Source organism: Oncorhynchus clarkii, chromosome 1, assembly GCF_045791955.1.
Source record: "Oncorhynchus clarkii lewisi isolate Uvic-CL-2024 chromosome 1, UVic_Ocla_1.0, whole genome shotgun sequence".
NCBI classification, from domain to species: Eukaryota; Metazoa; Chordata; class Actinopteri; order Salmoniformes; family Salmonidae; genus Oncorhynchus; species Oncorhynchus clarkii.
This window is the reverse complement of record NC_092147.1, coordinates 71,249,466-71,276,663: the sequence shown is the minus strand read 5'-3', so window position 1 is coordinate 71,276,663 and position 27,198 is coordinate 71,249,466. Positions and strand designations below refer to the sequence as shown.

Sequence of the window (27,198 nt, the reverse complement as noted above, 5' to 3'; positions counted from 1 at the left end):
ACATCCCACGGAGCACCATTAAATCCATTATAAAAGACGGCAACTCAAGAAACCTGCCAAGAGAGGGCCGCCCACCAAAACTCACGGATCAGGCAAGGAGGACATTAATCAGAGAGGCAACAAAGAGACCAAAGATAACCCTGAAGGAGTTGCTAAACTCCACAGTGGAGATTGGAGTATCTGTCCATAGGACCACTTTAAGCCGTACACTCCACAGAGCTGGGCTTTACGGAAGAGTGGCCAGAAAAAGCCATTGCTTAAAGAAAATGTATTGTTTGCCAAACCATATGGAAGAAGGTACTCTGGTCAGATGGGACTATACCGTAGCCTTTTTAGCCATCAAGGAAAACGCTATGTCTGGCACAAACCAAACACCTCTCATCACCCGAGAACACCATCCCCACAGTGAAGCATGGTGGTGGCAGCATCATGTGTGGGGATGTTTTTCATTGGCAGGGACTGGGAAACTGGTCAGAATTGAAAGAATGGTGGATGCCGGTAAATACAGGGAAATTCTTGAGGGAAACCTGTTTCAGTCTTCCAGAGATTCAAAACTGGGACGGAGGTTCACCTTCCAGCAGGACAATGACCCTAAGCATACTGCTAAAGCAACACTCGAGTGTTTTAAGGGGAAACATTTATATGTCTTGGAATGGCCTAGTCAAAGCCCAGACCTCAATCCAATTGAGAATCTGTGGAATGACTTAAAGATTGCTGTACACCAGCGGAACCCATCCAACTTGAAGGAGCTGGAGCATTTTTGCCGAATGGGCAAAAATCCCAGGGCAAAAATCCCAGTGGCTATATGTGCCAAGCTCATAGAGACATACCCCAAGAGACTTGACGCTGTAAATTCTGCAAAAGGTGGCTCTACAAAGTAGTGATTTTTTTTTTGTGTGTGTGTGTGGGGAAGTTTTCAGGTTTTCAGGTTCTCTTTGGTCTTATTTCCTGTTTGTTTCACTAAAAAATATATTTTGCATCTTCAAATGTTGTGTAAATTTTGTGTAAATCAAATGATACAAACCCCCCAAAAAATCAAAATAGGAAAAAAGCTAGGGGGGGGGGGGGGGGGGGGGGTACTTTCGCAAGCCACTGTATGAATTGTAATTCAGTAAAATCTTAGAAATTGTTGCATGTTGCTTTAATATTTTTGTTCATTGTAGGAAGGTTTTGGTTTATCTGGCAATGGCAAACTTAATGAGGCATAAACCAAACAACGTAACAATCAGCAATTGATCCTATATTCTAAACATCAGCAATTAACACTTTAAACAAAACAAGTCCCTAAACCAACCATTCAGTCCAAAACCTTACAAAACGCCAATCCATTCTCTTAGCCAGAGTAGAAAACAAACAGATCCATGGACCCTCAAGTCCTAAACATTCAAAAACTCTCACTGTCAATTCACTACCATGACACCAAGTAAAACATATCGTTCATTAATATTTAATATGCACAAACACACATGCGTATGCACACACTTCTGGAGCACACAAACAAACAAACAAACAAACAAACAGTGTCTCACATTGGCTTTAACAATGACCAGGTAGCGTGTTTTCTCTTCGTAGTTTAGTCTCTCAGCCAGAACAATGTTTCCAGAGAGAGTATTCCCTACAACCACAGTTGTATTAGACACCTGAGAAAGAAAAAAGAGAGACAGAGAGGGCGAGAGAAAGAGAGAGAGACAGACAGGCAGTGTTCAGTCATAGGTTTCACTGTCAACAGACATTGTTCCGCTGTCCCATTGTCGTATAGCTTCAGTAAGTCAAAATCTGCAGTCAGTAATCATTACATCCACGTACTGGGTCATTGGGGTTGTACTGGATGCCATATTCTATCTGTCCGTTGGGCCCGTCATCGATGTCTGTGGCCCCATTGTCTCCACTGAAGCCTGTGAATATGGTGGTCCCGGCAGGAGTGAGCTGGAGGCAGAGATAGAGACAGAATACTATCAACAGGCATGTCCCTCTGTCTGGACATTGTACCAACTCTATATTTTACATTTCACTGATATTACTGACCCCTCCCAAGATCGCAGGAACACAGTGTCTTCTATGGAAGGTGGCCAAATACTGACAGAAGTGCAAGAAGTGGAGACCTTTGTTGTTAGGAAGAGTGAATGAATACACTCATTTGAACTGAAAATGTTTTCGTCGGCAGCCGTGGAAGAGCATTTCTCTGGGGGCCTCAGCACCCCATTGACAGCCATAACAACCTCTCAGAGAGATGCTGCAGAGAGAGGGGCCTCCAGAGAGCTGTGTTCTAGAGCACCTGTGGGCCCGAGGGGAGTTGAGCTCAGTTCAGGAGAGGTTTGACAGCAGTGGAGTCTGATTCAGAACACTTTTCAGGGAGTAATGTTTCCTGGGATAATACACACTGACAGGAACTTAGAGTGAAGAACATAGGAAGTGTCAACAAAGGAGACAAAAGTCATGGTTGTCTGACTCGGAGGCTCTCGATACAGGCGTCTTATATATCTTAATTTGTTCACTTTTTTTGCTGAGAATTTGCACATTTTTAGTGAATTTGATGTTTAAAAAGTCTTCTAAAGTTTGTAATTTCCACTTTAACATTTCAGACTTGATTTTCCCAAACAAAAAATGTATCAACCTCTACAAAAATGTCCATTATTTTAATCCACATAATAGTTAATATTTCCTGTTGCTGCAGGATTATTTTCCAGCAATAGCAAACTGTCTCAAATTAAGATCTGATATCTGTTCATATCAAAAGCTTTCTGAAATAATAAGACATGTCCAGTGTCATTAATGTGATGACATTTTGGAAAAGAGAATCAGAGAAATAACTAGTGTATTTGATAGTGACACTCAACAGTAAATTAAATGTATTTCCTCTGACAGCTGCGAGATATGATGGATGAGAACCATGGTAATTTCAGAGAGCTATATCAGCAAATGTAGGAGATTAAAATCAATCATCAAATGTGTATGCACATTCTGTATCCACATAATTAGCTTGTTTGTTCATTTCTGCAGACGTTTTGGTCAAAATGTACATTTCATTCAAGCATACTGTAGGTAGATAACAGTTTGTGGTAAAATAAAAAAAAAAAAAAAAGTTATACTGCAAATTGCAGCCAAAAGTCAATTCGCTGTAGGTGTAGATATCACTGGCTGTTTTTGATTAAACATATTATATCATTCTAAACACATTGATGCCTAATACAAAATATTTAAGAGAATCCGGTGTTGGAGGATATATTGGCACAGGTATTTTGGTATTTGGTATTTTATTAGGATCCCCATTAGCTGTTGCAAAAGCAGCAACTACTCTTCCTGGGGTCCACACAAAACATGAAACATGACATAATATGGGTATTGTTAACTGTACCAACAAAAACATCTTCGGGGGAATTGTAACTTTTATACAACGGGTTAACAACATATTCAAATAATGATTTACATATTTTCATTAAAAACATTATTTTGAGGAATTTATTCATACTATTTCATCCTTCCACAATATATAGTCCCGACACAAATCTAGGGTTGCTATCAAAGCTGGCTGGTTGTTTGTTCTATTGGTTCGGTTGCCAGAGACACGACCCAGTTGTTCAGTCTTTTTGTTCTGTATCTATGGATGCGACCCAGTCGTCCGTTCTAAATGTTCCATTGCCATACTGACTGGCAATGTTCTTATCCCTTGCTTGCTAGCTAGCCAACTACGTCTAACTTACAGTCACGCCAAACAGTGCAAATGTAGTTACATTTGCATTTGTTTAAGCTGTGAACTAATGAGTTAATGATGTGCGATTTCACCTGGCATAGAAATTGTGCTCTCTCGTCAGAACACGGTTGTTCACAGGAGCTCGCCAACAACACAACTAACATAATCACTTCAAACTGAAGCTGGAGAGACTGCAAACTAGCTGCATTTTATCTGTTTTCTATTGACATTTTTTTGTATAAATCCATAAAAAATTATGCTGATTCTTGATTTGAATTGGCTGAGAAAAGCTGCCTGCCTGTCTGTCTCATCCTGATCCCCAACACGTTCATTACTTTGCGACAGTTGGAGATCGAATTTGAATACTGAAACAATGTTGCAAAAGTTGGAGAGACAGACAGCAAGGTTTATACAAATTTCTGCTGTTGAAAACTAAATGTTAGTCTAAAAGAAATGTGAGATAACATCTAAATGCTTTTTATAGTGGAGATCAAGATTATAAATTGCCTGGCTGGGTTGATGAGATAGTTGATTACGCAGTCAGATGGAACAGAGTAAATAGGCATTGTAGATTTAGCCGGTGGTAATTTGTAGAATAGACACCGGCTGGAACTGCGGATTTAGCCATTCAGCATTAGACCCACCCGTTGGATAAAATGTGATATTCCACTGTGCTCTCTGTATGGACTGGTAGGGAGAGTACTGACTCATGCAGCTATCACTTTGTTGTAAATAAAACATGCACACACTAGCATCGTTGAGCTCTCTGGGTTAGATAGGGAGTATGGTGACATCTATATCACGCAGAGAACACAGACAGGAACCCCATGATTCACTGGGAACGCATAACTAGCGTGATACCGTCCATGCGTCAGAGCAATTTCATGCAATAGAGGAAGAACAGATATCCAGGAGATCTAAGGACCTGCTATTGTTTTGTTATCCTCGGAAGCTGCTGCCTAATATGCGTAGAATAGCTGTTGTCATGTTTTACTCTGTCTCCATGCAGAAGGCGTAACAGAGAAAAAAAACAGAGAAAAATAAGATGGGGAACCAAGTGCAAAATACTCCTGTTAGTGCAGAGTAGCCTAGTCTACACTCTATTCCACTGTGCCTACATCAACAAAGCTTTGACTCTTTAACTAGGTAGGTCCTTAATTTCAATGATGACCAAACCTTGACCTTTCTTTGTAATTGAAAGAATGAAGCATTAATGTACTACATAATTGCTTCAACAGTAATCTGTATAGGAGTCACTGTCTGTAAGGCCTCTGGGCTTTGCTGACCTCTGTGGGAAGGGTCATGTCAGGCTGAATTACTTACCCGGGGGAGATAGATATGCTCACTAAAGCAAAAAGCAACAATTGTTGTAGTAACTCTCTCTCCCTCTCGCTCACCTCGTTGACGGCCACATAGTAGCGTGGCTGCTGAAAGCGAGGTGTGTTGTCGTTTTTGTCCCTGACTACAATCCGGACCTCGTGAAGAATCACTGTCCCAACCAGCTCACTAGTGCACTGGACCTTCACCACGATTGTAGTGATAGAGGAAGGGGGCTGAGGGTGAGAAAGAGAGTGAGAGAGTGAGAGAGAGAAGTGAGAGCAAGAGAAAGAGATACAAGAATTCAACCAATTCAATAAACCAATGATTATGCAATCATCTTTGAAAAATACATTGGCACACTGCTCGAACACACTCAGTAGATGATTAGTTCCAAATGTTTCCAACACAGCCACATAAAGAATGCTTTTCTACCTCACAGTGTCCTGGGATTTTACAGACTCTGAACAGGGAAGTGGTGGATGGGCTCCAAGACAAGGAGGCAGAGGTTACAAATCAATCCAACAGAACTGATTTTTCCTTACAATGAGGAAATTGCAGTGCAATCAAACCAGGAGCCTCAAAAGTGGGATCTGTATAGCACTTCAAGCTTTCTTGGACTTGTTTTGATACCAGTATTTACAGTGGCCAAACTGTTCTCGTTGTGAAAAACAGTTAAACATTGATGAACATTTCCAGCATGCAGCAGGCCTGTCTTATTTTCTCAAATCAATAAGACTAAGTGGTGTTGTCCATTAGTTCACTCCAATTAGGGCAGGGGTAGTAGGGTTAGGGGAAAATAATAAGGAAACCATATTCAAAAATATATGTATATGGGGGATTGGAAACTATCCAGGCAATTACATTGATGGAAGCCACAATCTATCTGTAATATCATGAATTTAAAAAAATAATTATAATAAAATAATTGTGTGGTTTTGGAATATCAATGCATTTTGGAGAGCTTACAATGTATTTGCATACAATTTAAGTATCAGTGGAACTGTGTATGTGTGTGTGTGTAGGCAAGTGTGCCTGTGCTTGCAAAATTTTTTAAATGTAAAAGCCTTTTCCTCTACTAACAACAGTATCCAAACCCAGGTCCATACTCACATCTCTGTCCAGGACACGTCCGGTGCTGTTGAGGAACAGTCTCTGTCTGAGGGGATCCAGGATGACCCAGTAGGCATAGTTGTCAAGCAGGATCAGAGAGATGGTCCTGTCTGGGTCCTCTGCTCTCCCGTTGATCTGCATATTCTCCACCAGAACTGTGCCTGCACAGAAGAAGTATGTTATATTGTAATTTAGCATAACACTTTTATCCATTGCAACTTAAATTTATTTAACAGATTTATCACCCATGCAAACACCAAACCATTAACGCTGGTGTTGCAAGCACTATGCCTCAACTAACAGTTACACAGCAGCATAATTATCAGGGTCCACATACTCTCCAAAACTTCTGAATCCCTTTGTGGAGAAAGCTACATCATAGCTCACCCCAGGCATGACCAAATTCTGTTCCTCAAGAGCCACTTAAGTTTTAGATGATTTTCATCCTTGTTTTTGAATCAGGATTAGAATGATTAGAATCCGACACTGCAGTACTCAAGCACTGGCCAGACATTCTCTCTCTCTGCTCAGATGCCTCTAGAAACACAGCCTTTGAGTTCTGGGCTTGGAATTGGCTGTAGGAAACCAACCAATTGTGTCTTGTTTGATTGGCATGCTTGTTAGGGTACCATGACTCCACCACAAAACCTTCTGACCTTGTTAATGTGGAGCCACCTTTTTTTTTTAAATTGCAAGACAAAATACATATACTCAGAAGTAATGTAGCAATACATATGCAGTAATCTCTGCTTGCATTTACAAAACCAGTCAAAGGTTTGGACATCTTCTCATTCAAGGGTTTTTCTTAATTTTGTACTATTTTCTACATTGTATAATAATAGTAAAGACATCAAAACTAAGAAATAACACAAGAAATCATGAAGTAACCAAAAAAGTGTTAAACAAAACAAAATATATTTTATATTTGAGATTCTTCAAAGTAGCCACTCTTTGCCTTTATGACAGCTTTGCACACTCGTGGAATTCTCTCAACCAGCTTCATGAGGTAGTCACCTGGAATGCTTTTCAATTAACAGGTGTGCCTTGTTAAAAGTTAATTTGTGGAATTTCTTTCCTACTCTTTCCTAATGTGCTTGAGCCAATCAGTTGTGTTGTGACAAGGTAGGGTTGATACACAGAAGATAGCCCTATTTGGTAAAAGACCAAGTCCATATTATGGCAAGAACACCTCAAATAAGCAAAGAGAAATGACAGTCCATCATTACTTTAACACATGAAGGTCAGTCAATACTGAAAATATCAAGAACTTCGAAAGTTTCTTCAAGTGCAGTCGCAAAAACTATCAAGTCCTATGATGAAACTGGCTCTAATGAGGATCACCACAGGAAAGGAAGACCCAGAGTTACCTCTGCTGCAGAGGATAAGTTCATTAAAGTTAACTGAACCTCATATTGCAGCCTAAATAAATGCTTCATAGAGTTCAAGTAACAGACACATCTCAACTTCCTGTGTTCCGTTTAAATTCTTCAGCGTTGTGCGACGGAAGCCCGCCCTTTGTACTTCTGTTTGATTTCAGCATTCAGCATCACTGGTAGTGAAGAATCACAAGTACATCTCTTAAAATAAGTGTTGGAAATCCAAACGTGGATCACGTTAAAATAATCCAGCAATCTCAATTGCTTGGGTATTATCGTCTCATTCAATTTATTTATTTAAATTGTCGGACATACCTTTCTAGGTTCTTCCAATTAAATGAGACACCTTAAACTTTGCAATAGTAACCTAGATGAACAAACTTCCCAGGTGAATTTAAAGTTTAATTCCCAGATAGCCTATACAGGTTTGATTATTCATTACATTTGATCAATCAGTACAATCTGATTAAAATCATCTTTGCAGCTCCCAATATTTTCCAAAACCAAACTTTGGAAAATTAGGATAACATTTTTTTCTTTCAAAATGTTCTAATAATGTGCAAGCAATCAGAGGGGGTTGCACATTATGAGGCTGCAAATGGTTTGATCTCTGACCTCAGCAGCGATACCAACCCTAATTATGCCATTAGTGGAAAAGCAGACAACAACGCTTTCCAAAATCAACCATCAGACGCAGGCCTCGTAAAGGTTCTCTCCAGTCTAGCCCTGATGTCTTGCCACCCAAGATTGGCATCTGTCCAATACCGCAGTGCACAGCTGAAGCACAAGCAGGTAATGGGAGACATAAAGGGACAGAGGGAGAGAACCTGCTAGCTATGGAACTGCGCTTGAAAACTGAACAATTAAATGTAATTGCAAAAACGTATGACGATGAACAAGCACAAGCTCTTTAACAAAATTGTCTTCTACAGGAAGAAAATCATATGCTACAGGAACAACTTGATTTAGCCAAAACTAAATACGATGACGTTCACGCCAAACTAGATAAATCTGAAGAGTTATCTACAAACAGGAGCGCTCAACTTGATAACATGCATGCAGTTTTGTTGAACGTTACTCAAAGTAACACGGTTCTACTCAAAACGCTGCAGACCAAAGACGATCAGTTAATGAACACAATGACAAAGTTGGATGACAAATCAGCAGAACTCATTGAAGTCGCTGACCAAATGAATGATGAGAGAACTCAGGTGATGAAGATGGAAATATTGATTTCTAAGCAAGCAGAGGAAATATCATCACTGAATCTCTTGCTCCGTACTCAAGACCTCTATCTGCAAACCATGACAGATAAGTTTGAGACGGAAAGGAGCAAGTGTGACACTCACGTGTCCAAAATCAGTAGTCTAAGCGCTCAAGTGGACTCTGCAATGCAGCAGAATACCACCCTTAGGTACCATCTGGAGGAAGTCCAGAATGGTCACGCTCTACTTTGACAAACTCATCAAGAATTTCCCCACCTTTGACCCCGTTCCAGGTCAGCCAAACGATACTGAGACGTTCCTAGCTGACATAGAGGACGCGTTGGATGGCTACCCGAATGCTACGGTTTCTGACAGGGTTTACCTGTTGAAGCGAACGTCGAATAGACACGTGACAAGGTTCATTCGTCTACAACAGCAACACGTGCTAAATGACTACGCTAAACTTGCCACAGCTTTGAAATTAGAATTCAGTGGTTTCGAGACTCGCAAACACGATAGCTCACTGGCTAACACCGTCAAACAAGCTCGGAACGAACACCCACAAGCTTACTATTATAGGCTTCGTTCAGCTTACAATGGCCTACTCACTGAAACAGGCATGGAAGACCTATTACATTTTAACTTGTTAAAGATATGGCTGACTACTGCCCCCTTTGGAGCAATTGCGTGCCCATAGTAAACTGAAAAAAAAAAATTAAAAAATTGTGAATATATGCATATAATAATTATTATTGGATAGAAAACACTCTAAAGCTTCTAAAACCATTGGAATTATGTCTGTAAGTATAGCAGAACTCACAGGGCAGGCATTCTTCCAAACTAGTTTTGTGGTCATGAAAGTTGGAGCAACTTTGACGTCATCGCCCCCACCCTTCCCAACCACTTATGGATCTGGGGACACTTTCTATGTCTTCCACTAGATGTCCTCATTCTGTAGAGCGTTTAATCGTTCAAATCCCGCGAGAATTGGCCCTATGGGAGTGATTTGAGTAAGTGCCGCGAGAAAAAACCTGTGCGTTAGGGTGCGAATTGGTCCCAGCCATTCCTTTGTTCCAGTACTCAGAAGAAGGACAAACAATGACCGGTTGAATTGAAAATTGTTTTGTATGTCTATAACATCCTAAAGCTTGGTTTTGCACTTAGTTTGACCTGTTTAGTCGACATATAATATGTAATTTTGAAGTTTTGATGCGCAACTTTTCCGGACCAGAGGACATTTTGGGTGCATTTCAGCTGCTGTTATTAGCAGTAGCTAATACAAAGACGCAAGACTTGAAACCAAACGATGTATTGGGTAAGTATGAACCTTTCCAGAACATTCTGAACGAAGACCATCGAAGGTAAGGGAATATTTATGCTGAAATCTGTGTTTCTGTTGACTCCAACATTAAGGAGAAATGTAGCTTATATCTGAGCGCCGTCTCAGAATATTGAATAGTGTGCGATTTCTGTAACGTTAAAAATAAATGTAACAAAGCGATTGCATAAATAAGCAGTGTATCTTTCTAACTATATGTAGAACATGTATATTTAGTCAAAGTTTATGATGTCTATTTACGTTATCTTGCGGCGCTACCTACATTTTCTGCGGACATTTTTGAGTATTTTCTGAACATGAATTCAATGTAAATGGACATTTATGGATATAAATGGCATATTATTGAAAAAAAAAAAATGTACTGTGTAACATGTCCTATTACTGTCATCTGATGAAGATTTTCAAAAGGTTAGTGAATGATTTATTTTTTAATCCTGCTTTTATAATTTTATATTTTCTGGGACAAAATGGCTGCCTCTTGTCTTGGTTTCGGTGGTGGTCTAATATAAATATGTGGTGTGTTTTCGCCGTAAAACATTTAAAAAATCTGACATGCTGGGTAGATGAACAAGGTGTTTATCTTTCATTTGAGCTATTGGACTTGTTAATGTGTGGAGGTTAAATATTTCTAAGAATATTTTTGCGTTCCATGCGCCACGGTTTGAGCTGAACGGGGGGGTGGCGTTCCCCTAGGGGAACCCCTGGCGTCAACATTAAACAAATGTTCCTGTCGAACATGTATCCTACCTTCATTACCTACTTGGGCCCTGCCGTCCACGTTGGCTTGCCTATCTTTCAACTCAGGGAGCTTGCAAGCGCAGCTTTTGAGGCATCAAAAGTTCACAACGCTAAGAGCCCTGACCACTCGGTTTTGAAGTTTGACCAGGAGCACTAACTCCAGTTAGAGGGTGCATTATCAGGTATTGGAGCGTTGAGAGATGACGCACAACAACAGTTTCTACCACGAAACCATGATTCCAATAACCTCCGCGGTCGAAATAACTGTAAAGTACGTCGCCATCAACATAACTACCGCTACAATCGACCTGTTCGCTATGTTCCTGCACCCAACCCACAAAAAGTGTCAGAGCACAAGGGTAACAAAGGGTTGAAGGACGATCAAAACGCCGACCAATGTTCTCCAGCAGTTCCACTACGGGAAGAACTGAAGCGAGAACGATTTGAGAAAAGGGTAAAAGATAAGTCACAAGGACTAGACAGGGAATTTACCGGACACTGGTACACAAGGTCCGCAGGAATTAACACCCATAGCAAGGACGTTAAAGTTCTAATTTCTCCCGCTCTCATTCAAGACCCTATCCAGGGCCCACTTGATCAAGAAACAAGACCCCGGGCTTTGTCTATAGACTCTGATACAAAGGTTGCGAAGAAAAAGGTCAAACGCTTCGTTAAAGTGAAGCCCACTCAAAATCAGAAAAGTCCATCTGCTTCCACCTTGAACAGAAATGGCACATCACGTCGTTGCGAACGACCACTCCACTTTGTGGGGAATATGTCCACTAACCACAAATCTAAACGGCCATACCTTAACTTGTCATGCGCTAATCGATTCGGGTGCAACAATATCACTCATCTCTCAAACATTGTTTGATGATCTCAAAAAGGCTTTGAAACCAACTAAACGTTGGTTAAAAGTGGAACGAGGCGACAGTACACTTCGAGGGGTCACTCAGACTACCTCGCCTCTCACATTGAGAGTCGTGCTGAAACTACACTTCAAGGACGTATCACTCGTCCACCCTGTGTATGTTACCAGCCTCGAAACTGTAACTGTGCTACTTGGAGCAGACTTGATGGATCAGTTTGATGGATTGGAAAACCAACCAGGTATTGTCACAGGCCACCGTGCCTTCTCCACTGACCACAGTCTTCCCCTAACGCTAGCTGCAACGCAGTCATTCACGAGGGGTATCTGTCGAAAGCACCCCTTGGGAAAAAGATGTTTAAAAACCTCTTGGGGCAGAATCCGATCCAAGGAGATATTACGATATCTCGACACATTCAATCAGCCAACCTGATTGACCATTCTTTTCATGATTTCGAGCCAGCTGTCTCTGTGAATAAGCAACTTCCCAGTCGTGCAATACAGTAGTTGAGATTACGTTCTCTGGCCCTTCGGACACTTCCGCAAGCACTGCGGCCGTCTCAGCAAGAAAACAGGCCCCTAGACGGGGATTATCTTAGAACACATCTAAGATAGTACTGAGGTGTACCACACTAATCGTAAAGGAATTCCAGTGGACTTGTCCACCTCCAAAACAAATGGCAACAATAATCATTCCTTGCCATGTGTGGGTTCAACTACAATACAACTAGTAAAATGCTCCAATCATGTGTTCCGGTAGTATAATATTTCAGAATAAATCGGTAGAATAACTGGTCCCTTTGAGCACCAGTACCAATACCAGCGACAGTCAGTCTAGCTACAATCAGTAAGAAGGTTAGAGACCTAACCAATCAAATTACCCTTGACAATAGCGACATAGGAGTCACTCAGAGTGCAACACGTGGAAGGGAATCTCCAGTGCACTCTTCCAATGGTTAACACACATGTCACTAATAAATAGAATCCTCCATTTAGGAGGAAAATTATTAGAATCATTAAACACGATCACAACACGTACCTGGTCCAATACTTAAAGAGTACTTCCGTCGTGAGGATAGCTCCTCCGTGGATAATATTGCTGTGAAATAGACTTCATACCTATCGCCACTACAATAGTGGAAGACACAGTGACGTGTAGTAAAAACTACTACAGACTCCCTCGACACCAATTCTGACTGACCTTCAGGCATTGACCTGAAAATTACCTGACTACGTCAGACTCATTCTGAACAAGTGGTAATCTGCAAGAAAACTTGCTTTTTTTCCCTTGACAGGCACGCTTGTCTAAGCATAAATGCACATACACAACGGAACATACAATTAGGATTTATGCTAGGACCACTTAAGGGTCCAAGCAAAATACCAGCCTTAGTAAATAAAGTTGAACATTTACTTCTAGGCCTTTGACTCTAAAGCACTCACCAGTTGTCTTCCCAGAAGTCCATAGGTCATCCCTGTAGACTGCAAAACTAGTGCCTTACAGCTGTAAACTTATCATATCGTTATCAACTTAGGATAGTGCCTAAGCAACACACCAAGTAGGAAAACCCTAGATATGGCATTAGAGACAATGCCATGATAGTCATTTTGCCAGAACATTGGACGTATTTAGAATACAGTCCAATTAGATGATTTTTTTGTGTGAGAACTATATTTTGTATATCTTTTGTTTATGCTTTCATTCCTTTTCGGATCAGTTTCTTTGACACTTAGGAAGTGATAGAGCCATAAACAAAGACCCATACAACCATCACTTAGTGCCACAACGCCTCTCAGTGGGGAATGAATGTAATTATATATATTTCATGAGTGTGTGTGCGTTGTTAACATCTGCCTAAATTACTGCCCAGATCATCCAGTCTGGACGACGACCAGATGACGGGTCCGGAACGGCGACCCCAAATCCGGATACCCATGGCCCATCCTTGTGGCGGCATACCCGGCTGCCAGGGAGCTTACCAAGGTAAACCACCAGAGGGGGGAGTGGGGACCGCAACGGCGATCACCAACCAGGACTTCCCCTGGCCCTCCCTGGGGTACTTTGCAGCTTCCAGGGAACCTACATCACTAGAAGGGACCGCAACGGCGATCACCAACTGGACATCAACTGCCATCCTTGTGGTGGACTGCTCCTCTTTCAAAGAAGCCTACCAAGTTCAACCACCAGAGGGGACTGCAACGATGATCTACAAACTGGACATCACGTGTTCAGGATTTTATGTTGATTTGTAACCTGCAGGAAAAACCAGATCCAAACCACCAGGGGGGGTATGTCATGACGTTGGCCACTTTGAGTATTTAAAAAAAATATATATATTTCACCTTTATTTAACCAGGTAGGCTAGTTGAGAACAAGTTCTCATTTGAAACTGCGACCTGGCCAAGATAAAGCATAGCAGTGTGAACAGACAACACAGAGTTACACATGGAGTAAACAATAAATAATAAAGTCAATAACATAGTATATCTATATACATTGTGTGCAAAAGGCATGAGGAGGAAGGCAATAAATAGGCCATAGGAGTGAATAATTACAATTTAGCAGATTAACACTGGAGTGATAAATGATCAGATGAACATGTGCAGGTAGAGATACTGGTGTGCAAAAGAGCAGAAAAGTAAATAAAATAAAAACAGTATGGGGATGAGGTAGGTAAATTGGGTGGGCTATATACCGATGGACTATGTACAGCTGCAGCGATCGGTTAGCTGCTCAGATAGCAGATGTTTAAAGTTTGTGAGGGAGATAAAAGTCTCCAACTTCAGCGATTTTTGCAATTTGTTCCAGTCGCAGGCAGCAGAGAACTGGAAGGAAAGGCGGCCAAATGAGGTTTTGGCTTTAGGGATGATCAGTGAGATACACCTGCTGGAGCGCGTGCTACAGGTGGGTGTTGCCATCGTGACCAGTGAACTGAGATAAGGTGGAACTTTACCTAGCATAGACTTGTAGATGACCTGGAGCCAGTGGGTCTGGCGACGAACATGTAGAGAGGGCCAGCCGACTAGAGCATACAGGTCACAGTGGTGGGTGGTATAAGGTGCTTTAGTAACAAAACGGATGGCACTGTGATAAACTGCATCCAGTTTGCTGAGTAGAGTATTGGAAGCTATTTTGTAGATGACATCGCCGAAGTCGAGGATCGGTAGGATAGTCAGTTTTACTAGGGTAAGTTTAGCTGCGTGAGTGAAGGAGGCTTTGTTGCGAAATAGAAAGCCGACTCTAGATATGATTTTGAATTGGAGATGTTTGATATGAGTCTGGAAGGAGAGTTTGCAGTCTAGCCAGACACCTAGGTACTTATAGATGTCCACATATTCTAGGTCGGAACCATCCAGGGTGGTGATGCTAGTCGGGCGTGCGGGTGCAGGCAGCGAACGGTTGAAAAGCATGCATTTGGTTTTACTAGCGTTTAAGAGCAGTTGGAGGCCACGGAAGGAGTGTTGTATGGCATTGAAGCTCGTTTGGAGGTTAGATAGCACAGTGTCCAAGGAAGGGCCAGAAGTATACAGAATGGTGTCGTCTGCGTAGAGGTGGATCAGGGAATCGCCTGCAGCAAGAGCATCATCCTTGATATATACAGAGAAAAGAGCCAGCCCGAGAATTGAACCCTGTGGCACCCCCATAGAGACTGCCAGAGGACCGGACAACATGCCCTCTGATTTGACACACTGAACTCTGTCTGCAAAGTAGTTGGTGAACCAGGCAAGGCAGTCATTAGAAAGACCGAGGCTACTAAGTCTTCCCATAAGAATATGGTGATTGACAGAGTCGAAAGCCTTGGCCAGGTCGATGAAGGCGGCTGCACAGTACTGTCTTTTATCAATGGCGGTTATGATATCGTTTAGTACCTTGAGGAGCTTTTGGCCGAGGTTGGAGTAGCCAGGAGGAAGGCATGGCCAGCCGTTAAGAAATGCTTGTTGAAGTTTTCGATTATCACGGATTTATCGGTGGTGACCGTGTTACCTAGCCTCAGTGCAGTGGGCAGCAGGGAGGAGGTGGTCTTGTTCTCCATGGACTTTACAGTGTCCCAGAACTTTTTGGAGTTAGAGCTACAGGATGCATATTTCTGCTTGAAAAAACTGGCCTTGGATTTCCTGACTGACTGCGTGTATTGGTTACTGACTTCCCTGAACAGTTGCATATCGTGGGGACTATTCAATACTATTGCAGTCCGTCACAGGATGTTTTTGTGCTGATCGAGGGCAGTCATGTCTGGAGTGAACCAAGGGCTATATCTGTTCTTAGTTCTGCATTTTTGAACGGAGCATGCTTGTTGAAGATGGTGAGGAAGTTACTTTTAAAGAATGACCAGGCATCCTCAACTGACGGGATGAGGTCAATATCCTTCCAGGATACCCGGGCCAGGTCGATTAGAAAGGCCTACTCGTAGAAGTGTTTTAGGGAGCATTTGACTGTGATGAGAGGTGGTCGTTTGACCGCGGACCCGTAGCGGATACAGGCAATGAGGCAGTGATCGCTGAGATCCTGATTGAAGACAGCAGAGGTGTATTTGGAGGGCAAGTTGGTCAGGATAATGTCAATTAGGGTGCCCATGTTTACGGATTTAGGGTTGTACCTGGTGGGTTCCTTGATGATTTGTGTGAGATTGAGGGCATCTAGCTTAGATTGTAGGACTGCCGGGGTGTTAAGCATATCCCAGTTTAGGTCACCTAACAGAACAAACTCTGAAGCTAGATGGGGGGGATCAATTCACAGATGGTGTCCAGGGCACAGCTGGGAGCTGAGGGGGGTCGGTAGCAGGCGGCAACAGTGAGAGACTTATTTCGGGAGAGATTAATTTTTAAAATTAGAAGCTCAATCTGTTTGGGCATAGACCTGGAAAGTATGACAGAACTTTGCAGGCTATCTCTGCAGTAGATTGCAACTCCTCCCCCTTTGGCAGTTCTATCTTGACGGAAAGTGTTATAGTTGGGTATGGAAATCTCAGGATTTTTGGTGGCCTTCCTAAACCAGGATTCAGACATCCGGGTTGGCAGAGTGTGCTAAAGCAGTGAGTAAAACACACTTAGGGAGGAGGCTTCTGATGTTGACATGCATGAAACCCAGGCTTTTTCGATCACAGAAGTCAACAAATGAGGGTGCCTGGGGACATGCAGGGCCTGGGTTTACCTCCACATCACCCGAGGAACAGAGGAGGAGTAGGATGAGGGTGCGGCTAAAGGCTATCAAAACTGGTCGCCTAGAGCGTTGGGGACAAGGAATAAAAGGAGCAGATTTATGGGCGTGGTAGAATATATTCAGGGCATAATGTGCAGACAGGGGTATGGTGGGGTGCGGGTACAGCGGAGGTAAGCCCAGGCACTGGGTGATGATAAGAGTGGTTGTATCTCTGGACATGCTGGTTATAATGGGTGAGGTCACCGCATGTGTGGGAGGTGGGACCAAGGAGGTTTCAGAGGTGTGAGGAGTGGAACTAGGGGCTCCATTGTAAACTAAAACAATGATAACTAACCTGAACAACAGTATACAAGGCATATTGATATTTGAGAGAGACATACAGCATGGTATAGTATAAAGTAATCGCAGGTGTTGATTGGGAGATCTAGCTAAAACAACAGGTGAGACAACAACAGCTAGTCAGCTAACACAACAACAGCAGGTAAAATGGCAATGACTAGGCAGAGAGGGTCGGATTAACTACACACAGAGACTGAGTTCGCGGCTGGGGCCGACAGATAAAACATAGATAAACAGAATGGAGTACCGTGATTAATGGACAGTCCAGCAGGCATCAGCTATGTAGCCAAGTGATCATAGTGTCCAGTGGGCAGCAGTAGATGGAACAGGGAAGCCGCCACTACGCTAGCACGCGGGCGACACAGCGTTTAAAGTTAGTAGCCCGGGGGTGGTAAGACGGAGGCCGGTTGAAGGCACAGCGGATTGATATTCGTCGGCAGACCAGTCGTGGTGGTGTGGCGGGTGGCCGTGTCGACAGAGGATCCAAGCCAGAAGTAGTTTTTCATGGAGACAAAGGAAATCCTTCCACCTCACAGAACTTGAGGTATGAACAAATTTCATGTTCCGGAGAAAGTGTAAAAGATCGGTGAAGAATCCAGCTACGAACTGGTCCGTTTGTCACAACTTGGGAAGTTCATGGGAGACGGTGTGGCCACATTACCATAACGCTGTTTATATAATAGTCCCAGATATAAGGTTTACATCTAATTGTTGTATAAGATGATTGAGTGAGTATGATACTGTTTGCACAATTTTACAAATGTGATTTTGGACTGTTTAATGAAGGAAAACTCAAAAAGGGAATTGGATTTGAACTAAATCAGAGGACCGCCCCTGAGCCCAGTTTGGGTCAGGACATCCTGGGACAGCCCTTTTCTGCCATTCTGAAAAAAAAAAAACTTTGAGAAATTATCACCAGACCATGTTTTTCGCCATTATGAGGGGGACAAAAGGTGGCAGACCATTGCTGAATATTTTAACCATACCACGTGGTTAAACTCTTAGACTATCGATACCGACAGAATGAGAACAAGTCTTTGATATTAAATACTAGTCTGCAGCTAGGAATTCGGTATCATTGAACGCGAAGAACGACAACCGCCGAAACATTCATTCTATAATGAATGTCAATTTGAACTATCCCCTCTAACCAAGACAGAGAGAGAGAGGGAGAGAGACGGACAATTCTACGGAAGACAAAAACTTTTCACCAGCGATCAAGATGACACAATGAGCGTAAATATATATATATATATATATATTGATTGCAATTGTTCCCGAATGAGTGAACGTTCATGTGAAAAGGATTAGCATTTTAATTGTTATAATTATCACTCTGTAGTCACTTCTTAGTCGACCCCCACTTCTCCTTTATCTAACAAACCGCCATGCCGGTTCAGCCCACTAGGGCACATTTTCCTATCATTATATTTACCTTTGTTTGTTTGTTTCTGTGAATTACTTAGTTAGTAATAAATAAATAATTTAAGATAATTGATATATGGATGACTCATAGTGAAGACTGGGATCGTGCAGATAAACAACAATTTACGATGTTTGGAATGAGACTAACGTGAGGTAAAGTAAATCATTCAATAATTCGAAGACTAATTTGTCAGATAAAATATCTGAAAAGTTATTTTAGGAAATGCTAACTTTGTAATCTGAATATTTTTCCTTGGTGCCCCGATTTCATAGTTCATTAGTTACGTGATTAATCAGTTGATCGCATAGCAACTAATTACAGAGAATCTTTGATAAAAACTAGCAGTCTTCAGTTAATGATAGTAAAGACACGACACCAGCTAATTCTAGGGCTACAATACATCCTTTGCCAATTGGCCTGGACCCTTTATTGTCGACACAGAGCCCCGCCGATCCAACGCGACTGGACTGCCGACGTGATCGCCCGATGTGGTCTCAACAGGCTATTCTGTTAGATGTCGCCGAAGAACAATCTTCTAGCCCCGGCCTGCTAGCTTAGCTTTTCTGAACGCTGTGTCCCCTGCACGCCTAGCATAGTAGTGACTGCCGAACAGCACCCTGACTAATCTATTGCTGCTCTTATGACCCTATGATCACTTGGCTACACAGCTGAGGCCCCCTAGACTGTTTCAATAACATGGTACCTCATTTTGTTTACCTGTCGGCCCCAGCCTCCTGTATGTACCTAACTGACGTGCTCTGCCCATTCTCCACCATTTACCTGTTGTCGTCTTAGCTCTCCTGATCAACACCTGTGATTGCTTTATGCCTCTATCTAATGTCAATATGCCTTGTCTACTGCTGTTTTTCTAGTTTTTATTGTTTTATTTCACTCTAGAGCCGTCAGTCCCGCTCAAAATGCCGAACTGACGTCCCATCCCACACATATGCGGAAACCTCACCTGGCTTAACTAGTCCCTCCAGAGACGAAACCTCTCTCATCGTCAGTCAAACGACCACCCCTCATCACTGTCAAATGCTCCCATAAAACACTTCAGTGTGCAGGCATTTCTAATCGACGTGGCCTGGGTATCCTGGAAGGATATTGACCACATTTCATCAGTAAAGGATGCCTGGTTATTCTTTAAGTGCTTTCATCACCATCCTAAATAAGCATGCCCCATTCAAAAATGTAGAACTAAGAACAGATAGCTAGGTACATTAAGCATCTCCAATCCAAAATTAAATCTAGAATCGGCTTCCTATTTCGCGAACAAAGCATCCTTCACTCATGCTACCAAACATACCTTCGTAAAGCTGACTGCCAAAGTCAAGGATTGGTAGGATAATGTCATTTACAAAATAACCTCCAACACTTTACTCAGCAAATTGGATGTAGTCTACCACAGTGCCATCCGTTTTGTTACGAAAGCCCCATATACTACCCACCACTGCGACCTGTATGCTCTCGTTGGCTGGCCCTTGCTTCATATTCTTCGCCAAACCCACTGGCTCCAGGTCATCTACAAGTCTTTGCTAGGTAAAGCCCTGCCTTATCTCAGCTCACTGGTCACCATAGCAGCACCCACAAGTAGCACGCACTCTATCAGGTGTATTTCACTGGTCACCCCCAAAGCCAACCTTTTGGCCGCCTTTCCTTCCAGTTCTCTGCTGCCAATGACTGGAACGAATTGCAAAAATCACTGAAGCTGGAGACATATCTCCCTCACTAACTTTAAGCATCAGCTGTCAGAGCAGCTTACCGATCATTGCACATGAACATAGCACATCTGTAAATAGCCCACCCAACTACCTCATCCCCATATTGTTTTTTTTCTCCTTTGCACCCCAGTATCTCTACTTGCATATTCATCTTCTGCACATCTATCACTCCAGTGTTTAATTGCTAAATTGTAATAATTTTGGCACTGGCCTATTTATTGCCTTACCTCCCTCCCTAATCTTACTACATTTGCACACACTATATATTGACTTTTCTTTTGTGTTATTGACTGTACGTTTGTTTATCCCATGTGTAACTGTGTTGTTTGTGTCGCACTGCTTTGCTCTGTCTTGGCCAGGTCACAGTTGTAAATGAGAACTTGTTCTCAACTGGCATACCTGGTTAAATAAAGGCGAAAAAATGGTTGTTTAAAATTAAATCACCCGACCTCAACCCAAATTAGATGGTTTGGGATGACTTGGACTGCAGAGTGAAGGAAAAGCAGCCAACAGGTGCTCAGCACATGTAGGAACTCCTTCAAGACTGTTGGAAAAACATTCCATGTGAAGCTGGATGAGAGAATGCCAAGAGTGTGCAAAGCTGTCATCAAGGCAAAGGGTGGCTACTTTGAAGAATCTCAAATATAAAATAGATTTTCATTTGTTATCACTTTTTTGGTTATTACATGATTCCAAATGTGTTATGTAGAGGAGATCTGCATGGAGGAATGGGCCAAAATACCAGCAACAGTGTGTGAAAACCTTGTGAAGACTTTTGACCTCTGTCATTGCAAACAAAGGGTATATAACAAAATATTGAGATAAACTTTTGTTATTGACCAAATACTTATTTTCCACCATAATTTGCAAATAAATTCATTAAAAATCCTACAATGTGATTTTCTGGATTTTTTTTTCTCATTTTGTCTGTCATAGTTGAAGTGTACCTATGATGACAATTACAGGCCTCTTTCATCTTTTTAAGTGGGAGAACTTGCACAATTGGTGGCTGACTAAATACTTTTTTGCCCCACTGTACAAAGCATGTAGAAGTCTGTAATTTTTATCATAGGTACACTTCAACTGTGAGAGACGGAATGTAAAACAAAAATCCAGAAAATCACATTGTATGCTTTTTAAGTAATACATTTGCATTTTATTGCATGAAAGATGGGTCGTGGCTGGGTCTTCCAGCATGACAACGACCCAAAACACACAGCCAGGGCAACTAAGGAGTGGCTCCGTAAGAAGCATCTCAAGGTCCTGGAGTGGCCTAGCCAGACTCCAGAACTGAACCCAATAGAACATCTTTGGAGGGAGCTGAAAGTCCGTATTGCCCAGCGACAGCCCCAAAACCTGAAGGATCTGGAGAAGGTCTGTATGGAGAAGTGGGCCAAAATCCCTGCTGCAGTGTGTGCAAACCTGGTCAAGAACTACAGGAAACGTATCATCTCTGTAATTGCAAACAAATATTAAGTTCTGCTTTTCTGATGTATCAAATACTTATGTCATGCAATAAAATGAAAATGAATTACTTAAAAATCATACAATGTGATTTTCTGGATTTTTGTTTTAGATTCCATCTCTCACAGTTGAAGTGTGCCTATGATAAAAATTACAGACCTCTACATGCTTTGTAAGTGGGAAAACCTGCAAAATCGGCAGTGTATCAAATACTTCTTCCCCCCCACTGTATGTTATGGATATTTTAATGACACATATTGTCATGACGTGCCCTGGGGGGAGGATCATAGACCTAAACAGGGACAGTCATGTCAAGTGTGTTTCATTTGGTGATCTCATGAAGAACAGGAAACACACATAACTGTAACTCTTAATAAAGTGTATATTTCCCAGCTGTCAGATTTCCCACGTTGGAATAGCTACAATTCTAAAGACCATTAGACCATACAACTGTAGTGTTTGGCTACACGGCTGGAAATGGTTAAACTCTGAAACTATCGATCACTGCAGAATAAGAGCAAATCTTAGACGAATAATTACTAGTCTGCAGCTAGAAATGAAGTATGTCTAGAACGAGAATACTGACAACCTCCGAAGCAACTATTCTATGAGAACATTTCTGAATGGTACTCTTAAGTATCCATTCTAACCACCTACAACCATGAAAGACATTGTGACTTCTTGGAAAGTTAACCAGAGACTCTGATGAACTTTACAGAACGATCAAGGATTCCAACAGAGAAGACAACAACGACATACGGGCGTAAATATATAAATTGCAATTATTCTCGAATGAGCGGCATTTCATGTGCAAAGGATTAGCATTTCAATGAATATAATTATAGACAGTGTGTAGTGAATCTATTTTGTTTTTCCCGCTCTTTCTCAGTCCCCACCCCTTTCCTTTGTCTACCAAGTGGTCATATCGGCTTAGCCCTCTAGGGACTTTTCTATCATTGTTAGTAACCAATATGTATTGTTTGTTATGTAATTCTGTGTGATTATCTAGTTAGTTAGTAAATAAATAATTAAGCCAATTTATATATTGCTGATTCATTATGGACAGGGTTCATGCAGATAACCAAGAATTTTAAGGCGTTTGGAATGAGAAGTGATGAGGTAATAATTAATTAATAAAAGACTAAGCGATCAGATATTAAAATATCTGAAGAGTTATATTTGTTATCCCAACATTTTCCGTGGTGCCCCGACTTCCTAGTTAATTATTGTTTACATTATTATTTTAATCACGTAATAATTTAACCTAGAGAACTGATTTGATATAAAATAACAGTCTTCACATTTAATGATAGTCACAGACATGACAGTATAAAACATTGTATTTCACGCTTTAATCAAATGGCCTAATGCAGTAACATACAGGAAGGAGGTTCCAGGGAAGTCAGAGGATTATTAATGATCTACATTTTCCCCATTAAAGTGTATGCTCCATGTTTGGAGCACGGCATGTTTGATGCAGCTGTGTTGCAATCAAGAGGACACACCATTATCTCCTGCTGACTTGGACACAACCCCATTTGAATAATAGATCTTTAAGAATTTAATTTAAAGTGGAAGACAGGGACCCATGCAGGTTCATTAATCTCAAAACAATGCATTTTCATACTTTCGCTTCAGTAACTTGAGAGGGACATCTTTTTGGAATATCTTGGTCATAAATTATACTGCAGATAATATTACAGAGGGGGATGGAGCCTTGTTGCTTTATAATGTTAATTACACTTAAGCTTTGTAGAGAAAGTAAAGCAATGGCAAAAGCAATGGCTTTCACTATTTCTGTCAATGGAAGATTCATGCACTTCTAGTCACTTACTCTATCAATCTAATACTTACAAAACTCACACAGGAAAGAGGTCATGTTGACACACTCACACAAGTAAACTTCTGCAGGTGGTGAGAAGCCTTGCAAAAATAAATCTTGCAGAAGCTTTCCTACCTATGGGTTTTTCTCCACTGAGCATTTAATCTATTTCAGACTTCACAGTGTGACCAGCCCACTGAGGGAGGGCAGAGGACTCACTTTTTTTCATTTGACATTTTAGCAGATGCTATTATCCAGAGCGACTTACATCTTAACATCTTACCATAGCTAGGTGGGACAACCACATATGACAGGAATAGAAACTTCACTTTTCCTCAATAAAGTAGTTATTAGCTAAATCAGTGCTAGAAAGGGGAGGAGTCAAGTGCAAGTGTTGGTTCATTGGGGTGCCAGGCCAGAGAAGAGCTTGTGATGGGCTGAGCGGGAGCTGCCATCCCGTAGGGGTGGGAGAGCCAAGAGAACAGAGGTGGCAGTACGGAGTTCTAGGGTAGGGGTATAGGGTTTGAGCATAGCCTGAAGGTAGGGAGGGGCTGTTCCTCTTGCTGCTCCGTAGGCAATCACCATGGTCTTGTAGTGGATGTAAGCTTTCGACTGGAAGCCAGCAGAGTTTGTGGGGGAGCGCGGTAACATGGGAAGGTTGGGAAGGTTGAAAACCAGGTGACATTTATTCTAAACATCAAAAGACACTCTGCAGAACCATGCTACTGTACCAGACTGGGCTGATATTGCAAATCAAATAGATTTCTATTTCAGAAGCTATGGGAAGGTACGTCGGTGGAATTACACTTTACTATACCTTTTATGGATCAAATAATAATGGTGATAACATTTGTCCTATTAGGATTTATTTTTTTGCATTTCCCACTCCCCGTAGGATGCTCTCAGAGAGTTGGGTCACAGCCAGGGATCAGCCATTATTGGCAACGACACTGGAGCAATTAGGGTTAAGTGCCTTGCTCAATGGTACATCGACACCTAGTCGGCTCAGGGATTCAAACCAGGGATCTTTCAATTACTGGCCCAATGCCCTTAACCGCTAGGCTACCTGCCACTCATATGAGGATATGTTTCAAACAATAGCTATGTAATTATTTAATTAGTATTTAGTTAATAGACCGTTTTCTCTAATTGAGAGACCAGGCGCTTTGTGTGAGTTCTGTAGATATTGAATATATATTAAAGATAATGCCTTTCATAAGGTGTAAGCCTTGATGACTCATAGCAGAGTTTCTAGACTCACGATATCTTAGACCTTAGACCAATATAATCAATCACAGGATAATTTTAGTATGTGCTGAGGTTTACCAAAAGCTTTGAAATTAGCGGGGAGAAAATCCAAAGATTAGCGAAAAACAGATCAATAAGCATTTCATTTGTTTTGTACTGATGTCGAACCGATTGCAGGTTTAATTGTGTTTGATCTTTGAAAGAATACAATAAACATGATATTTTCCACCAAAAAAACTTAACTGAAAAGTAATTAATGTCCTCAATCAAGTGAAAAACACCATGCTGTAAGAACCAATCCAATACTCTGACTTTTCAAGACCAGGAGTATTCTATAAGAGGCTGTGTAAGAAGTACGGTTTTACTCTATACCTGACATGGTGGATCAAACTCTGTGTTCAAAAGGATGTGTCAGTGGCTGAGGCTTGGCTCCCACCGCTTGACCCCTACAGTTTCACACCCTGGACCCTTCAGCACCCATCAACCAAGCGTGAATGGGGAGAGTGAGCAAAGCTGAACACAAACACACTCATACAGTTCACACAGAGTAGAGATTTGCATTAAGCGGTTCATAAGTTACATCAAAAACATGGGTGGAGTTGGGGGAATGGGATGGGAGGTTGGGGGTGGAGGTACACTTATTTTCTATTTTATTTTCCTGTTCATATTTCATTTATAGCATAACTTAGTATGTACTTTATTTCTTAGTTTTTTCTTCTTCTTTTGACTGGCAGCCTGCGGGTACATGTTTTATAAATTTGTCATTTGAAATGGATAATGTACCCGGATTAGCTATTTAGTAGTCTTGTTTAGGAGTCTTATGGCTTGGGGGTAGAAGCTGTTAAGGGTCCTGTTGGTTACATAGTGGGTGCACTGGTACTGCTTGCCATGCGGTAGCAGAGAGAACAGTCTTACGGCTTGGGTGGCTGAAATCTTGGACAATCTTTTGGGCCTTCCTCTGACACCGCCTGGTATAGAGGTCCTGGATTGCATGGAGCTTGGCCGCAGTGATGCACTGGGCCCTACTCGTCACCCTCCTTAGTGCCTTGCGGTCGGGTGCCTTGCAGTTGCCGTACCAAGCGGTGATGCAGCAAGTCAAGATGCTCTCAACGGTGCAGTTGTAAACGTTTTTGTGGATCTGAGGGCCCATGCCAAATCTTTTCAACCTCCTCAGGGGGAAGAGACGTTGTCTTGCCCTCTTCATAACTGTGTGGGTGTGTGTGAACCATGTTAATTCCGTAGTGATGTGAACACAGAGGAACTTGAATCACTTGACCGGCTCCACTACAGCCCTGTCAATGTGAATGGGGGCATGCCCGGCCCTCCGTTTCCTGATGTCCACAATCAGCTCCATTGTCTTGCTGATGTTGAAAGTTTGTTGTCCTGGCACCACACTCCCAGGTCTTTAACCTCCTCTCTGTAGGCTGTCTCATTGCCGTCTGTGATCAGTCCTACCACCATCGTGTCTTCAGAAAACTTGATGATGGTGTTGGAGTCGTACGTGACCACTCAGTCGTGGGTGAAAAGGGAGTATAGGATGGCACTAAGCACACACCACTGAGGAGCCCTGTTTTGATGGTGATTGTGGCAGATGTGTTTTTGTCTACCCTTACCACTTGGGGCGGCCTGTCAGGAAGTCCAGGATCCAGAGAGAGAGAGAGGTGTTCAGTCCCAGGGTCTTGAGCTTGGTAATGAGCTAGGAGGGGACTATGGTGGTTAATGCTGAGCTGTAGTCAATGAACACCATTCTTACATAGGTATTCAATTTGTCCAGGTGGGTGAGGGCAGTGTGGAATGCAATAGAGATTGCGTCATCTCTTGTTCTGTTGGGGCAGTATATGAATTGGAGTGGATCCAGGGTGTCTGGGATGTGTTGATGTGAGCCATGACCAGCCTTTCAAAGTATTTCAAAGCTATAGATATGAGTGCTCCAGGGCCACTAACCCTCCCATGTCCCTTAGATGACACTGACACACTCTATTCTAGTCTTGTTCGTGTTCTCATTCAAGGCAGAGGGCACAAGATCCAAGGGTGAGTTAAAAGCTAAACAACTTCATTGTGGCCAACCAACACCAGCTATATCGCTCGTTAAGTTTTCTCTGCATCACATCCCCTTTCACCCCAACATCTAATGAGAGACTTTGACTTTCATTGTTACAGTAAATATGTTCACATCCATGAAAGTGGTATTGATGAGGACTTTTAGGGTCTCTATTCACGGAACCAGTGAGCATCCCGCAGGTTAAATCTGTTCGGAGAGGTAAAGCCTTCTGATTAGCTTTGTGTTGTACGTAAAGCTCTGTCACACTCTCAGTCCAGACAGTGTGTGACAACAAGACTTAAGACGTGCTCTCAACAATGCAAGCCTAT

General features: G+C 42.1%; 1 protein-coding gene across 1 annotated transcript in view; it reads right to left on the bottom strand.

The window, feature by feature from the left end:
- Positions 1-27,198, bottom strand: part of LOC139411624 (protocadherin-15-like) — a 269,777-nt gene that overhangs the window by 164,719 nt on the left and 77,860 nt on the right. The window contains exons 5-8 of the mRNA XM_071158218.1: positions 6,122-6,282; positions 5,089-5,244; positions 1,807-1,926; positions 1,530-1,640 (exon numbers count right to left, since the gene is read on the bottom strand). Of these exons, the coding sequence (XP_071014319.1) occupies positions 1,530-1,640; positions 1,807-1,926; positions 5,089-5,244; positions 6,122-6,282 (548 nt within the window). The remainder of the gene's footprint in view (positions 1-1,529; positions 1,641-1,806; positions 1,927-5,088; positions 5,245-6,121; positions 6,283-27,198) is intronic.